This window comes from Taudactylus pleione, unplaced genomic scaffold (genome assembly GCF_031769625.1).
Source record: "Taudactylus pleione unplaced genomic scaffold, aTauple2 ptg000518l, whole genome shotgun sequence".
NCBI classification, from domain to species: domain Eukaryota; kingdom Metazoa; phylum Chordata; class Amphibia; order Anura; family Myobatrachidae; genus Taudactylus; species Taudactylus pleione.
In genome coordinates, this window is record NW_028284920.1 from 8628117 (window position 1) to 8644608 (window position 16492).

Here is a 16492-nt window from a genome sequence, read left to right on the forward strand (position 1 = left end):
CTACAGCCTCCTCACTCCTGTGTGTGACAGCAGCACTCCAGCTCCTCTCACTACAGCCCCTCATTCCTGTGTGTGACAGCAGCACTCCAGCCCCTCTCACTCTCACTACAGCCCCCTCACTCCTGTGTGTGACAGCAGCACTCCAGCCCCTCTCACTACAGCCCCCTCATTCCTGTGCGTGATAGAAGCACTCCAGCCCCTCTCACTCTCACTACAGCCCCCTCACTCCTGTGTCACAGCAGCACTCCAGCCCCTCTCACTCTCACTACAGCCCCTCATTCCTGTGTGTGACAGCAGCACTCCAGCCCCTCTCACTCCCGTGTGTGACAGCAGCACTCCAGCCTCTTACACTTACTCAAGCCCCTCATCCCTGTACGTGACAGCAGCACTCCAGCCCCTCTCACTCACTCTCATCAGTCTCACTACAGCCCCCTCACCCCTGTGTGTGACAGAAGCACATTATCCACTCTCTCCTAACTCTGAGGTCCCAGCTGTCTCTCTCCTGGGCTGGTGGAGGCATCTCTCCTGGAAGTCACCTGGGCGGTCTGTGAATGGCGGCTGCTGGCAGTGCTGTGCAGTCTCTGTGCTGTGCGGAGAGCCGGCTGTCACTGGGTGTTGTGCTTCCTCCTCTCTCCCGTGTCTAGCAGTGTGCGGTCCCCGGGATAGCCAATTCCCCGCCGCCTGTGCTCAGTGCTGTGCCCCCAGCGGTCCCCGTCCCTCTGATGCCGGTGGAGGATGAGGGCGCTGCTAGAAGAGCTCGGAGTCCGTGCGCTGCTGTTCGGGGTCTTTGTGTGAGTACCGGGGCTGAGACCCCCTATGTGTATTTACTGACACTGCTCCTGTATACCGCATATTCCCTCCTGTGTCTTACTATGTATCCAGCTGAGGTCACCCTGCACCTACTCACTGTATTACAGATACGATCCCATATTCCACACCTGTTGTCTCCTAATGTCACCTGTCTGTCCGGTCACCTTACCAAGAATCCGCTGTATTCATAAGAATGATTTATACTGTATATACATTACATCCAGCTGTCTGTGTGTTACATTATGCCGCACCATGTGTACCTGCAGTGCTGTGTTACAGTATGTTACATCCTGCAAGTTCATTCCAACTACTGTAACATCACTGTAATCCTCCTGTAACCCTCTCATCTCATGTGTCTGTCAGGTAGTGATAATCACATGCACTAATCTGTAATCACTGTCATATATTGTGTCTTGTAGGGTCATGCATCCTGGCTTATTGCAAATATATTATGTGATATATATAAGCCACTGATATATATATATATATATATATATATAATATATATATATATATATATATATATATATATATATACACACACATACGCCTCACCTTGGTGGCTGCCACATGTCTCACAGGTTGCAGGTGTAGTTTAAGGCTGGATCAGTTCTTTCATTAACTTCAGTGTAACAGTGATGTACTGTAATTAGCTACGGTGGAGCTGAAGTGTGGGGACGCAGCATTATAATAGTCAGGTAACTTGAGAGGACATCACGTTTGAAGTAACCTTGCCCAGTTTCATTACTGTAATTAGTTGATATAACTGATTTTGAATGCACTGTAACATAACAGATGAGGTCTGTTACATAATAGCAGTGACAGGTTTACATACACATCCAGCCCATTGGAAGTGTAAATATTAACTGTTTCCACCAGGGTTAAAATTGCTCCTTTAAAACGATTTTTCACCGCTGGCAAGCTTATCTACAGTATTATCTGATGGTCTTATGGAGTCAGATAGTATTGTTATGCTTGAGAGAAGAATATTAAAGTGTACTTATTAACTGTGCCAGTGTCCAGGGACAGCCTTGTCATGCACTTGTAATGTTAGTTGTATTTTTTTATAAACTGCATCACAGTTATTCACTTTCATTCGATTTACTACTACATGCTCACCTTTCAAAAGGTAAAGATATGATATCTGAAACTTTCTTCTCCAGAACAGTTACATTTTGTTTGATTTAAGTGCTTAGTAGGACATCCTGCCGGATTCCGCCCACTTTCCTTGCTTCACAAAGATGATGCAAATCACATAGTTATACCTCCATCCCTTGGATCTCCCCTTTGGATTTCCCATAGAAAATGTCCAAAAAAGTGGGCACAACTGGTAACAGTACAGGAAGTATTTATAATGGGTACAGGGTGTACAGTGCACACCGGCTCCTGGGTCCAGGGGGGGCCCGCACCACACAGCTTGCACCCATATTATACTTACCTCTCCGGAGTCTCACATCTGCGCTGGTGTCAGCGCTGTAAAAACACCTGGAAAATGTCCATTGCGGCCATTTTCCCGGTGACCTGGGCATGCGCTATAGACTCTGGGCACACTCTAGTGCCCAGAGTCTATCAGTGCAGCGCTGGCCACGCTGTGCTCAGTACACTGCCGGCCGCCGGATTGGGAGGAGATTGCACACGGGCCCCCTCCTCTCATGAAACGCCCCTTGTAGTTGCTAGTCGTTAGCAGGGGCGTATTTATAATGGGTGCAGGGTGTACAGAGCACACCGGCTCCTGGGTCCAGGGGGGGCCCGCACCACACAGCTTGCACCCATATAATACTTACCTCTCCGGAGTCTCACATCTGCGCTGGTGTCAGCGCTGTAAAAACACCTGGAAAATGTCCATTGCGGCCATTTTCCCGGTGACCTGGGCATGCGCTATAGACTCTGGGCACACTCTAGTGCCCAGAGTCTATCAGTGCAGCGCTGGCCACGCTGTGCTCAGTGCACTGCCGGCCACCGGATTGGGAGGAGATTGCACACGGGCCCCCTCCTCTCATGAAACGCCCCTTGTAGTTGCTAGTCGTTAGCAGGGGCGTATTTATAATGGGTGCAGGGTGTACAGAGCACACCGGCTCCTGGGTCCAGGGGGGGCCCGCACCACACAGCTTGCACCCATATAATACTTACCTCTCCGGAGTCTCACATCTGCGCTGGTGTCAGCGCTGTAAAAACACCTGGAAAATGTCCATTGCGGCCATTTTCCCGGTGACCTGGGCATGCGCTATAGACTCTGGGCACACTCTAGTGCCCAGAGTCTATCAGTGCAGCGCTGGCCACGCTGTGCTCAGTGCACTGCCGGCCACCGGATTGGGAGGAGATTGCACACGGGCCCCCTCCTCTCATGAAACGCCCCTTGTAGTTGCTAGTCGTTAGCAGGGGCGTATTTATAATGGGTGCAGGGTGTACAGAGCACACCGGCTCCTGGGTCCAGGGGGGGCCCGCACCACACAGCTTGCACCCATATTATACTTACTTCTCCGGAGTCTCACATCTGCGCTGGTGTCAGCGCTGTAAAAACACCTGGAAAATGTCCATTGCGGCCATTTTCCCGGTGACCTGGGCATGCGCTATAGACTCTGGGCACACTCTAGTGCCCAGAGTCTATCAGTGCAGCGCTGGCCACGCTGCTCAGTGCACTGCCGGCCACCGGATTGGGAGGAGATTGCACACGGGCCCCCTCCTCTCATGAAACGCCCCTTGTTGTTAGATATGTTGGAAATTAATTGGTCTCTCAGCCGAGTGTTTCCTGTTGTCTGTACCCCTCTATCAACTTTCCAACTTTCCTGCAGCCTGCCCTGCTTCTGCCAGTATCCATTACAGGGCCTGTTGCAGGCAGTGGATGGATATTTCCATTCATACAGTATCTGTGTTTTTACATATCAGAGTGTAGTTGACAATCATCTAGTCCTCACCAAGGGGCATAATCATTAATATGCCTCATCTGACGCCCCACTTCTCCATATTTTGGTTTCCAACATTAAGCGAGTAGCGGCGTGGGATACCATATTACCGGAGCAATTCAAGATTGCGCCAGTGCAGGTACAGCTGCTCAAAAAAACAGCTGGATCCACCATTCCTAATATACACAGTTATCCCAATAATTAGTAGTGGTGTAACTTTACACTTCTGGGTGTGACTCGGCAGTGTAAGTGCGCGTGCGTGACCTGAGTCCATGCATGTGCACTGAGAGCGTAGGTTTCTGCAGTCACACTCCAGAAACATTCATAGTTTGATGAATGAATATCTCCATACTAGTGTTTAAAGAATGGCCCCAATACTTTGATTTTACTTGTATTGGGGCCATTCTTTAATTCTTGTATTGGGGCCATTCTTTAAGGTATAATGAGTGGGCCCCCAAGTTATAACATGTAAAAACACAATTCTAACTTTGGGCCTCATTCAGAGGCGGTCGTAGGATGCAAGCGGTCGCTCAGAAACAGGGTGGCCGCTTGCATCCTGAACGGCCGCCTCCATGTCGGTCATTAGGCTGTGGGTTAACACCCACAGCTCTAACGACCGCTAAGGGAGATGGTCGCGATGGTCAAGACCATCGCGACCATCGGGGCTTACGACGAGACCCTAGGTTAGGGTCTCGTCAACCTTAAGCCCCAGGGAGCTTCCTGCTCTGTTTGAGCAGGAAGCTCCCCACTGACATCACTGATGATGTCAGTGGGGACGCCCACAAAATGGCAAGCGTTCCGAAAAGGAACGCCTCCGTTTGGCCGGGCACGCCCCCTGCCCGTCCAGCAAACGGAGCGAGCTGTCAATCAACATCGACAGCTTGCTCCGTCTGCTTCGAGCCCGCTAATGATGGGTGATCTGTCGTCAGCAGGGGCTCGCACATGCGCACGACGGAGCAGTCTCCGTCGTGCGCATGCCCTGTGGACCAACATCGAGTTGGTTGCGAGCGCTCAGCGCTCGCGACCGACTCTGAATAAGGTCCTTTATGTGGCTAATAGCTAATAATAGATTTTACATTATTTATTCAACAAAAAATAATAAGTTAGCATATAGAAGGCATACAGTATGTGTAAAATGAAGTACACCTATTGATCCAGCAGCTTGTAGAACCACACATCGTACAGTATCTGAATAATTTTGGTCCACTGTTATTTACAAAGAGAGTGTCCAAGTCCACATGTGTCTGTGCCTGGAAATGTAAGCATTGACAGAACAATGGATTTGCAGTGTGAAGCTGCCCACACACATAGCGATATTTTACCCGATCTGGCCGATTCCGACACATTGGAACGACAGATCGTGTAAAATATGGCCAAATCATGAGTAAATTGTGAGTCCCCACTCAGGATCACAATGCGATGAGCATCCACGCTGGTCGCACATCACATTGTCAGATCTGCCGTGCAGTAGGGCAGATCTGACAATCTAGGAGGCGATGCACTGTAAAATGTCTGGATGCAGGAGAGATCATATGAAGATTGGACACCAAAATCGTGTGCAAATCGTGTGCAGAGCTGCCGGGGAGAGTTTCAAGGGAAATCATACACATCGGCTAATCGTGAGCACATCGCTATGTCTGTGGGCACCTTAACAGGTTTGAATCTTTTCTTTTTGTTTAATTTTTCAGTTGTTGCTAAATATTTCTTTGTTCCAAACCAAATGTTTACACATTAAATTGCACACTTATAATTGTAGTGATGGGTGTGAGTCTATGGGTTATTCGTTGTTTAATTTTTGTGAGTGGGCCAGATTCATTACGGATCGCAACTGCCATTACGCATGCAATCGGATGATTGTTGCGTTCTGCGCATGCGTATGCATCAGCATTGCCTGTGCGTCAACTATCCATTGCGATCAAGACTGCAATCGCATAGCCTACGCAGACCCATCGCAGAGTGATTGACAGGAAGTGCCATTTGTGGGAGGTGACGGGGGGTGGTCAGCGAAACGCAGGCGTTCCAGCGCGTTTGAACACTGTTGCAGTGGCGTGCATAAATTAGCCACTGCGATGCCATACGCAGCTCGAGTACACAGTGCGTGCGATGAGGTTAGCAATTTCTGAGTAAGGTCTGACCTTGTGCAAGTGTGCGTGAGGCTCCAATTTTATTCGATGGTACCGATGGTTTTGCAGTCTTGCTAAACATTATGGATGTGTGTAAGGTAAGCTGGGCATCCTTATGTAATGCTCCGGCGGTATAGCATTCACAATGGATTAGCATACTATTGCAGTCAGACTGCATGCGTAATCGCAGCCACAATTGCAGTTGTAAATGAGGCCCTGTGTCAGCATTTCCAAATTTTTCGGGCATAACTGACTGTTCTCTATGGTCACAATCGCTTGTTTCACATTCAGGCCATACAGAATAGTGTTTCACAACTCCAGTCATCTGGGATCACTGACATTGCATGTTTTCCAGGTCTCCCCACATAGTCGCAAATTAAATAATTAGTGCCACCTGTGGATCTTTTAAAATGTGTCAGTCAGTAATAATTACACCTGCGCACCAGCCCGGAGTATGGAAAACATGCACTGTTTCCCTGAGGGTTGGAGTTTGGAAGCCCTGCAGTACAATATGAGCAGGAAAGGGATCAATGGAAAATTTGCATAATTCTATTCACTGCTCAAGTACTCCAGCTAATGCTGTCAGGCAAATTGTGTATGACCATACATGCCTACTCTCCCAGAATGTCATTGAGAGTCATGAATTACTGTACTGAGAGTTATACTGGAATCCTGGCAGGGCAGGCCACCCTCCTACATCCTGCCCATTTACTGTGTGAAATGGGCGGGACTTAATGTTGAGATCTGCAGTGAAGCGTTTTATTATGGCCATGCCCCAGTTGTGCAATAATGCAAATATTTTCAACACACTGGTTATTTTGCATGTTTAACATACGTGATGAAGTATCTATCTGTGTAGAAGTATGTCATCCTTATTGGTGGTCAGTTCTTGACCCATACGTTGCAATATCTGAATGGCCAGCACCATCATAATCATCATTGGTTGACTTTTCACTGTGATCACACATACAGCTTGGAGGTGTTAGTGGATGGTATAATGGGGTTGGAGAGGGCAGCGGCTGGTTTTTCTGACCATAGAATGTAAGCTCTTACGAGCAGGGCCCTCTACCCTCTTGTGCTTCTCCCTACTTTAGTTTTATCTACTTCTTACTCACCACGAGGGCACCTTACACTTGGTTGCTTATGCTCTGTTGCTTATCTGGGTGTTATGGTCGCTAATGTAGCAATATATATTATCCATGTCCTGGTCCTGTATTGTATTGTTCTGTAAGTCGCTTGACTACAACTTGTTTATGCACTTTGTAAGGTGCTGCGGAACATTTGTGGCACCATATAAATAAATTATAATAATAATAAATGATAATAATACTCATTCTGCCACAGCTATTGCTCTAAGTGGAGAATAATATCTAAAATGCAGTGAGACAACAAACATATCTCCGTTAATAAATTTAATCTCATTAAAGGAGTGCAGGGTTACAAATATCCTCCATTATTTACCATTGCCCTGAGTTTAAAAAATAATCACACAGATTTTGTGTAGTAATTGATGACTAAGTTTTCTGTGGTCATGCAGTTTCCCGAGCATAGTCAAAGTATCTAATGTTGTGGCAAATTGATGTTTCTGTAACGTGGTAGGTAAGGGAATTTATTGTGCAAATGTGATCTGTTCAGATGGCCAATTCATTTCCTTGATATTGCTAGGTCACTATCAATGCATTAGTAAGTGCAGAAGAATCTCTGTATGGGATCCGGCCAATATCCCGGCTAGTAGGATACCGGCGCTTAGAATACTGGTGCCAGAATCCTGTCATCTGTCAGAATCCTGGCACCAGCATCCCGACTGCTGGCATCCTGAAGGTAAGTATCTGGGTTAGGGGCAGGGTTGGGCACTAGGGGGTAGGATTAGGGATAGGCTCTAGAGGAGGAGGTTTAGGGTTAGGCACTAGGCGGGGAGGGTTAGGCACTAGGTGGGGAGGATTAGGGTTAGGCACTAGGGGGGGAGGTTAGGTTCAGGGCGAGGGGAGGGTTTTGGGTAGGGGTAGGAGAAGGGTTAGGATAGCTACCGACAGGTGTCGGTATCCTAACCTTGTTAGGATAACGGTGCCAGGATTTTGACCGCGGGCATCCTGCACCCAGCCCCTCTGTATTATTAGTCTAAGCTCATGATAGAAACAGACAATATACGTTGCCCCAACTACAAGGCAGCAATGATTTCTGAGCCATTGTCAGATGTCATGTTTTTAATCTTTAGCCATCTGGAGGACAACCAGTGCTCAGCTGTGTGACTTATGTCATTTAGAAATTATGCAATATCTGGTCCAATAAATGTAAAGTGACCTAGAGATCAGTTTCTCCATGTTTAAAACTGGTGAAAAAAATGTTGAGAATGGTGATGGTGAAGAAGCCGTGGATTAATTTTTCCTGGACTCTCAGGGGTATATTTACTAAAGTGCGGGTTATTAGAAGTGGAGTTGTTGCCCATAGCAACCAATCAGAATCTACTTATCATTTATCTACACCTTCTAGAAGATAATAGCTAGAATCGGATTAGTTGCTATGGGCAGGATGGGTACGGGATGCCGGCGCTCGGGATCCCAGCGGTCAAACTCCTGATGCCAGCATCCCGACAGGATTAGGATACCAACACCTGATGGTAGGTATCCTAACCCTCCCACTTTCTGTACCTTAACCCTCCCTCCCCAGTGCCTAAACCTAACCTCCCCTTCCCTGCACCCTAAACCTAACTCTGCCCCCCTAGTGCCTAACCCTAACCCTCCCCCTTGTGCCTAACCCTCCCCCAAACCCTTTGGGATGCCGACAGTCAGGATGCCGGTGCTGGGTTTCTGACAGGTGTCGGGATTCCGGCGCCGGTATTCTAAGTGCCAGCATCCCATTTGTCGAGATACTGAACGTATCCCCTGTGCACAACAACTCCACTTCTAAAAACTTGTACTTTAGTAAATGTACCCCTCAGAGTGTGAGAGCCCTATACAGACCATGGCCATAATCACTCATCGACATATAAGTTGTGTCACAATGTGGACTATAAAGACATATAAAGAGATTCAGGTACAGTCCAGTAACACCGAATATGTTCCTTATTATTATCAGCAAGGACAAGGACACTGGATGTTCATATATATTGTTTGAACTGCCATCTAGTTCTTCTCACAAAGGACACTTTTGATATCTTCCCATATGTTAGATCAGAGCCAGCATTCCGAGCTTTGTCCCCTGGTGACCTCAAATGCTCCTTTCTGCAAACTCTATGCTGTTGGCCATTTACACGTTATCCATATCTCTCTCAGAAATCTTCAAACTGACAATTTGCAGCTTTGATTTGTTACTGACCTTATCAATGATGTGTGGATTGTGATTCTGAGTTCTGCAGCTTTCTTGGGGCTTTGGTGGTAGATGAGGGAAAATAGTAATAGCACTGGCTGGTACTGAATAATTTCCTATGTTCACTTTCTCTCACAGTATAATAAGGAGGGGGATGTGTGCTTCTTAGATGTGGATGGTGGGACAGGCTTTTTTTTCCCTTTTTACGCTTATGTGCCTGATGGATGGGATCTGCATCTAGTTTTCTCTTTATTATCGCTGCTTGACACCATTTCAAGCGTTTGCAGAAAATTGACTGCCTAAAGTAATTCCATTTTGCAAGACATTGCTACCAGCATCTACAAATATGGATTGCTCTGCTTTGTGTACAAATGACAATTACACTTCATTGGATTATAAATAATTTCGATGAAGACGTACCATTGGCACTTTTTGCTTCATTGCCACTGATCTGAGCATTGCTTCTTTAACCCTGCGTCAGGTGCACCTCTGGGACTCCCAGGTTCGGGCGGAGTGTGCCTGACAGGCGCCTCTTATAAAATCGTCATTAGCACCTAATTAACTCAATTCTAACTTTCTTAAAGTGATCAGTGACCTTCATTAGGATGTACAAAGAGAGAATATATGGAAATCTGATTCACAAACCACAGTTATTAACCTTAAAGCAAGTAAAACAAAAAATACAAAATTTTAAGAGGTACAGTGTGCCTAAGAGGCCACCCTGGACAAACCTACATATTTCCGCAAAATACCCACAACCTTTGTAATTTTCATTCATAAAATGAGCAAAATACACAAAATTGTGAGAAAATAAAAAGAAATACGTATCTTCAAAAAGTCGGACGAGTTCGGGCACAATGAGCCTGAGAGGCCAGGAAGGTCACTACTGCACTCCACGCAGGCGGCAGGAAAACTGACTAGGGGGGTTTCAAACAGCACCTAGAGATAGGAAGGTACTAGGTGGGGCAGGACCCTGCGCCCCCTTGCGGCGGAGAGGTGAGCAAGAACAGCTTTATGGTGCCTGTCAGGCCAGCTGCACCTGATGCAGGGTTAAGTGAAGGATACACTGAGCGAATATTTTATTATTTTTTTTGCCAGTAAAGTTTTTCGATTTATTACTTGTTAGTAAACCTGCATCCTCATCTTTTCACTGTTGGGAATGGGATGGGAGTAAATGTTCATCCTTATCATCCCTCTGAGGATAACAAACACATCAGTCTACTGTAACACATCCCTAGACTGTAAGCTCTCAGGGCAAAGTCCTTTACCCTCTTGTTTTCACCCTGCACTATCCATGTCTCCAGTGCACCCCCACTCATTCAGCAGCTCCGATCCTGTTTGTCTGACCTCCCCGGGAACTGGGTCATTGGCTGCTATTGTTACTGACTTTCATTCATTTATATAGAGCTCGCAATGGTTTAAATGTACTGTCTGTATGAATAGATAGAATGAAGAAACGCTGTACGAGTAATTTAGTACATATTTAGTAGATTTATTAACAAAAAATGTATTAGCAAAAATTCTGAATTATTTAAAAGCATCCCTAGCTCTACCCAGATGAACCAGGTGATTACAATAGAGTTCATATAAATGTTAAATTCATTTAACATAAACAATTATCCTTCAACATAATGGCAAACAACATATAACCTGTGCGCTTTTATTCAGCGAAGTAGATTGTCACTGTGTTTAGGTACATTTACCAGTACAATATTAATGATGGGTACATTTACTAAATTGAGAGTTTTTAGAAGTGATTTTTAGAAGAGATGTTGCCCTTAGCAACCAATCAGATTCTACTTAACATTTAACAAGCACCTTCTAGAAGATAATAGCTAGAATCTGCACGGTTGCTATGGGCAACATCTCTTCTAAAACTCACTTCTAAAAACTCTCACTTTAGTAAATTTACCGCTTACTGTATATCTGCTCTCCCATCGTTAATATTGTATAGATAAATTTACCTCAACACAGTGACAATCTACTTCCCTGGATAAAAGCGCACAGGTTATATGTTGTTTGCCATTAAGTATTTTGGGAAAAATGGCATGCTGAACAACAATTGGTATACAAAGTCCTTCTCTCTCCTTTGTTTCCAATTATGTGCATTGCCTTGACCACTGCTAAGATCTGACATATTGTTCTTAAAGTTTGCAAAAGTGTGACAAAATAATTTGTGTCTCATATCAGGAGTTTCATTTTCATCTCATCTGCCATATCCGTAGGCTAGTCATTCCATAACTTGATGTGTTTGACTTATATCTACAAAAGCACTGCTTTGGCTTAAGGAAAAGTCTGTCAGTTTTTTTTAATTACTTTTCTTTATGCAAGTCATCCTTCTATATCAGAAAACTGATTGTCATGTCAATATACTGTAACCTGTATGTTGTTGTTCACAGTTTTGGTTTCAAAGATATTTGCTGCGCCCCCGCCATCCCACACTAATTTATCCAATAAGGCTCCATTTACCAAGATCCAAAAATAAGGAACTTTTCGTAGTTTGGTCTCCATAGCTAATGCCAATTATGGGGTACATGTTCGCATTTTTTACCAGAGAGGGATCCAAAGGAGCTCAGCCAGGTTGGGATATTTTTGGAGCTTTTGGTTATTTCCCTGCTCACACATGTGCCTAATTTCAGTTCACCTCCGCATCAGACCCATAGTCTCTCTGTAGTATAAGCCAGATCAATGCTCGTTACAATAATACTACAAGTTGAAATAAGATAGATGCTGATAGAAAAATATTCATCTTTGAAGCAGTAATGGGAATTAGGCGACCCAGGTGCCACATGCAGCACTAAGGATCCCTCTTTGGTCTTTTTTTCATGATTCCAATGTTACAGAGTGATCACAGGGCATTCACATGTGTACTTAAGAGCTTGACTAGCCTGTTATAGATTACATTATTGTATGAACATTTTGAATGTTTCACACCCATAGACAACACATGTTTACTGAAAATGGTTAAATGTACTTTTTGCCATTTTTATTACTTGCCTTGAACATTTTATTAAATTATTGTACCCTGAAGACATAAAGGAGTCTATATACTGTGAGTAGCCCAAACATTAATTTAGTGATGGGGCTATTTAAGAAATGCTATCTTCAGGTCTCTCCCCATGCGCCGCCCAGTTCTGTGTGATATTTTGAAGGGAAGTGCTCTAAAGCAGGTGGCAACCACTGTAACTTTTTCAGAAGTATTGCCAGTACACAGAGGGGGAGATAGAAATCATTGCATCAGAAACTTCAATGTTTGGTTACAGAAGTGGTGTTATGAGGAGGGATTTGGATTGACAGTCCCTAGCCACGCCATCTGGCAAGATAGAAGCTTATACAAATATGATGGCCTGCACCCATATTCAAAAGGAACTAGAATACTGAGTGAACAGTCTGAAAGTTTCACCAAGATCTATTTAAACTAGAAGAGGGGGACAGTGAACCAAACAAGAAAAAATAAATCTGCTCCCCCAACCAAGAGGTATTATTTCTGCTGGCAAATGGAACAGGAAGCATATCCACAGCAACAGAAGATATTTCAGAACAAAACCAAATAAACATAGACAGAGAGATGAACATACAGTCAGGTGCATAAATATTGGGACATTGACAGAATTTTCATATTTTGGCCTCTATTCACCACCACAATGGCTTTGAAATGAAACAAACAAGATGTGCTTTAACTGCAGACTTTCAGATTTAATTTGAGGGTAATTACATCCAAATCAGGTGAACGGTGTAGGAATTACAATGGTTTCTATATGTGCCTCCCACTTTTTAAGGGGCCAAAAGCAATGGGACTATCAACTCAAAAGCTATTTCATGGTATGGGCTATTCCCTTGTTATTTCATTATCAATTAAGCAGGTAAAAGGTCTGGAATTGATTCTAGGTGTGACATTTGCGTTTGGAATCAGTTGCTGTTGACTCTCAATATGAGATCCAAAGAGCTGTCACTATCAGTGAAGCAAGCCATCATTAGGCTGAAAAATCAAAACAAACCCATCAGAGAGATAGAAAAACATTAGGTGTGGCCAAATCAACTGTTTGGAACATTCTTAATAGAAAGAACGCACCGGAGAGCTCAGCAACACCAAAAGACCCGGAAGACCACGGAAAACAACTGTGGTGGATGACAGAAGAATTATTTCCCTGGTGAAGAAAAACCCCTTCACAACAGTTGGCCAAATCAAGAACACTCTCCAGGAGGTAGGTGTATATGTGTCAAAGTCAACAATCAAGAGAAGACTTCACAAGAGTGAATAGAGAGGGTTCACCACAAGATGTAAACCATTGGTGAGCCTCAAAAACAGGAAGACCAGATTGAGTTTGCCAAACAACATCTAAAAAAGCCATTACAGTTCTGGAACAACATCCAATGGACAGATGAGACAAAGATCAACTTGTACCAGAGTGATGGGAAGAGAAGAGTATGGAGAAGGAAAGGAACTGCTCATGATCCAAAACATACCACCTCATTAGTGAAGCATGGTGGTGGTAGTGTCATGGCGTGTGCATGTATGGTTGCCAATGGAACTGGTTCCCTTGTATTTATTGATGATGTGACTGCTGACACTTTTGTGAATGAATTCTGAAGTGTTTCGGGCAATATTATATGCTCATATTCAGTCAAATGCTTCAGAACTCATTGGACGGCGCTTCACAGTGCAGATGGACAATGACCTGAAGCATACTGCAAAAGCAACCAAAGAGTTTTTTAAGGCTAAAAAGTGGAATGTTATGCAATGGCCAAGTCAATCCCCTGACCTGAATCCGATTGAGCATGAATTTCACTTGATGAAGACAAAACTGAAGGGAAAATGCCCCAAGAACAAGCAGGAACTGAAGACATTTGCAGTAGAGGCCTGGCAGAGCATCACCAGGGATGAAACCCAGCGTCTGGTGATGTCTATGCGTTCCAGACTTCAGGCTGTAATTGCATGCAAAGGATTTGCAACGAAGTATTAAAAAGTGAAAGTTAGATTTAGGATTGTTTAGTTTGTCCCATTACTTTTGGCCCCTTAAAAAGTGGGAGGCACATATAGAAACCGTTCTAATTCCTACACCGTTCACCTGATTTGGATGTAATTACCCTCAAATTAAATCTGAAAATCTGCAATTAAAGCACATCTTGTTTGTTTCATTTCAAAGCCATTGTGGTGGTGAATAGAGGACAAAATATGAAAATTCTGTCGATGTCCCAATATTTATGCACCTGACTGTACCTAGGAACAGGAGAAATAAGCAAACAAATAAAACTATAAGAGCAATGTGTGCAAATGCTAAGAGCTTAGGAAATAAAATCCCTGAACTAACTGCAATAACGACAAGAGATGATCTGGATATTGTGGCTATTACGGAGTCATGGTGCAATTAAAATCATGGCTGGGATATAGCTATAGCGGGATAAACTTTATTTAGGAAGGACAGAATGGGAATAATAGGAGGAGGAGTAGCAATGTATGTCAAGGAAAGCATAAATACTACGTTAATACAGAGTATTGAAGAAAAGAACGAGTCCCTTTGGGTGACTATAGAAACAGGAGAGAAAGTGATTCTTCATATTGGGGTGATCTACAGATCACCAGGTCAGGAAGAGGAACTGGACAATAAACTATTGACATAACTAAAATGGCATTAAAAGGAGAGGTTATAATCATGGGAGATTTTAATCTACCCGATATAAACTGGGAGGTGTCTGTGGCAAGTTCCACTAGAAGTAGTGACATCCTAAATTCATTGCACGGAGCCTCCCTCCAGCACTTGGTGAGGGAGCCCACTCGGAATGACTCAATATTAGACTTAATACTTACAAATGGAGACAGAATATCTGATGTAAAAGTGGGTGAAAACCTGGGATCCAGTGATCATCAAGCAGTATGGTTCAGAATAAAGACAGATACTGACTCACCCCATACAAAAACAAAGGTGTTAGATTTTAGGAAGGCTGATTTTGCAGGGATGGGAAGATGTGTAAGTGAATCTTTGGCAGAGTGGAGGAACTTGAAAGGAGTGCAGGAGAGGTGGGAAAATTTTAAAAGTGCAATATTAACCACTTAACTGACGAATTCTTTCTCCAAAAACCGCTCCGAAATTGTGATTTTTTTTTTAATGATTGAATTAGGTCAGGAACAGCTTTTTAAAACTTATCCAACACGATTTTCTAAAAAAAAAAATGTTTTTAAGCGCTGTATACCATAAAAATTGCAAATTTTATGCTATATAGTACTGTTGGCCATCGATAGGAACATCGATTGTCATCACAGCTGCCGATGTTTCCTTAACATCGGTTGGGGACTGCCATCTATATACGTGTGTGTATATATATATATATATATATACAAATGTGCATATATATATATATATATATATATATACGTGCCTCTATATAAATATACACACATATATATGTGTATATATATATACACACATATATATATATATATATATATACACACACACATATATACATATACATATATATACACATACATATAAACATACATATATATATATATATATGTATATATACATATATATATATATATTAAGGGTGAGCGGGTTCGCATTTCTGAAATCCGAGCCCCCCCGATCCGAGGACGATCCGAGTCAGGCTCGACTTTTCCCGCCTGACTCGGATCTGAAATCGAGGCAAAACGTCTTCATCCCGCCTTCCGGGTCTCGCGGGTTTTGGATTCTATATAAGGTAACCGCGTCAGCGCCATTTTCTCACTCGGCTGTGGACAGTGAAGAGGGAGGGTGGGAGTTAGTGCTGGCTGGGCTGTGTAGTGTAGTGTTGTGCTGTGCTGCTGTTGTCCATAGGGGCTGTGTCCACTCCTCCAAAGTCCATAGGGGCTGGCTGCGTTGTGCTGTGCTGCTGTTGTTCATAGGGGCTGTGTCCACTCCTCCAAAGTCCATAGGGGCTGGCTGGACTGTGTTGTGCAGTCAGTTGTCCATAGGGGCTGTGTCCACTCCAAAGTCCTGTGCAGTATCCCAGTCCTAAAGGGGTGCTGTAGTGTTGTCCAGGGGGTGCTCTGTCCATCAGGGGTGCTCCCCCCCCAAGTGCAAAAAAAATAAATATTTTTTTCTGTTTGTGAATTGTGTGCACAGTAGCCGCACGTGCATCAACAAAGTAGTGCCAAGCGTGCGCCTGTGTCATAGGTAAAGGGCCGGCTGGCTTGACCATTAAAGGGTGCTGTTACCCCCAAAGTGCACTCCAAACAAAATAAAAAAATATTTTCTGTGTTTGTGAATTGTGTGCACTGTGGCTGCACGTGCATCAACAAAGGAGCAGCGCCAAGCGTGCGCCTGTGTCATAAGTAAAGGGCCGGCTGGCTTGACCGTTAAAGGGTGC

At 44.2% G+C, this 16492-nt stretch overlaps 1 protein-coding gene across 1 annotated transcript in view; it reads left to right on the plus strand.

The window, feature by feature from the left end:
* Positions 1–735: 735 nt before the first annotated feature.
* Positions 736–16492, plus strand: part of PLPP4 (phospholipid phosphatase 4) — a 173383-nt gene continuing 157626 nt past the window's right edge. Inside the window, exon 1 of the mRNA XM_088450417.1 lies at positions 736–791. Coding sequence (XP_088306543.1) covers positions 736–791 — 56 coding nt within the window. The remainder of the gene's footprint in view (positions 792–16492) is intronic.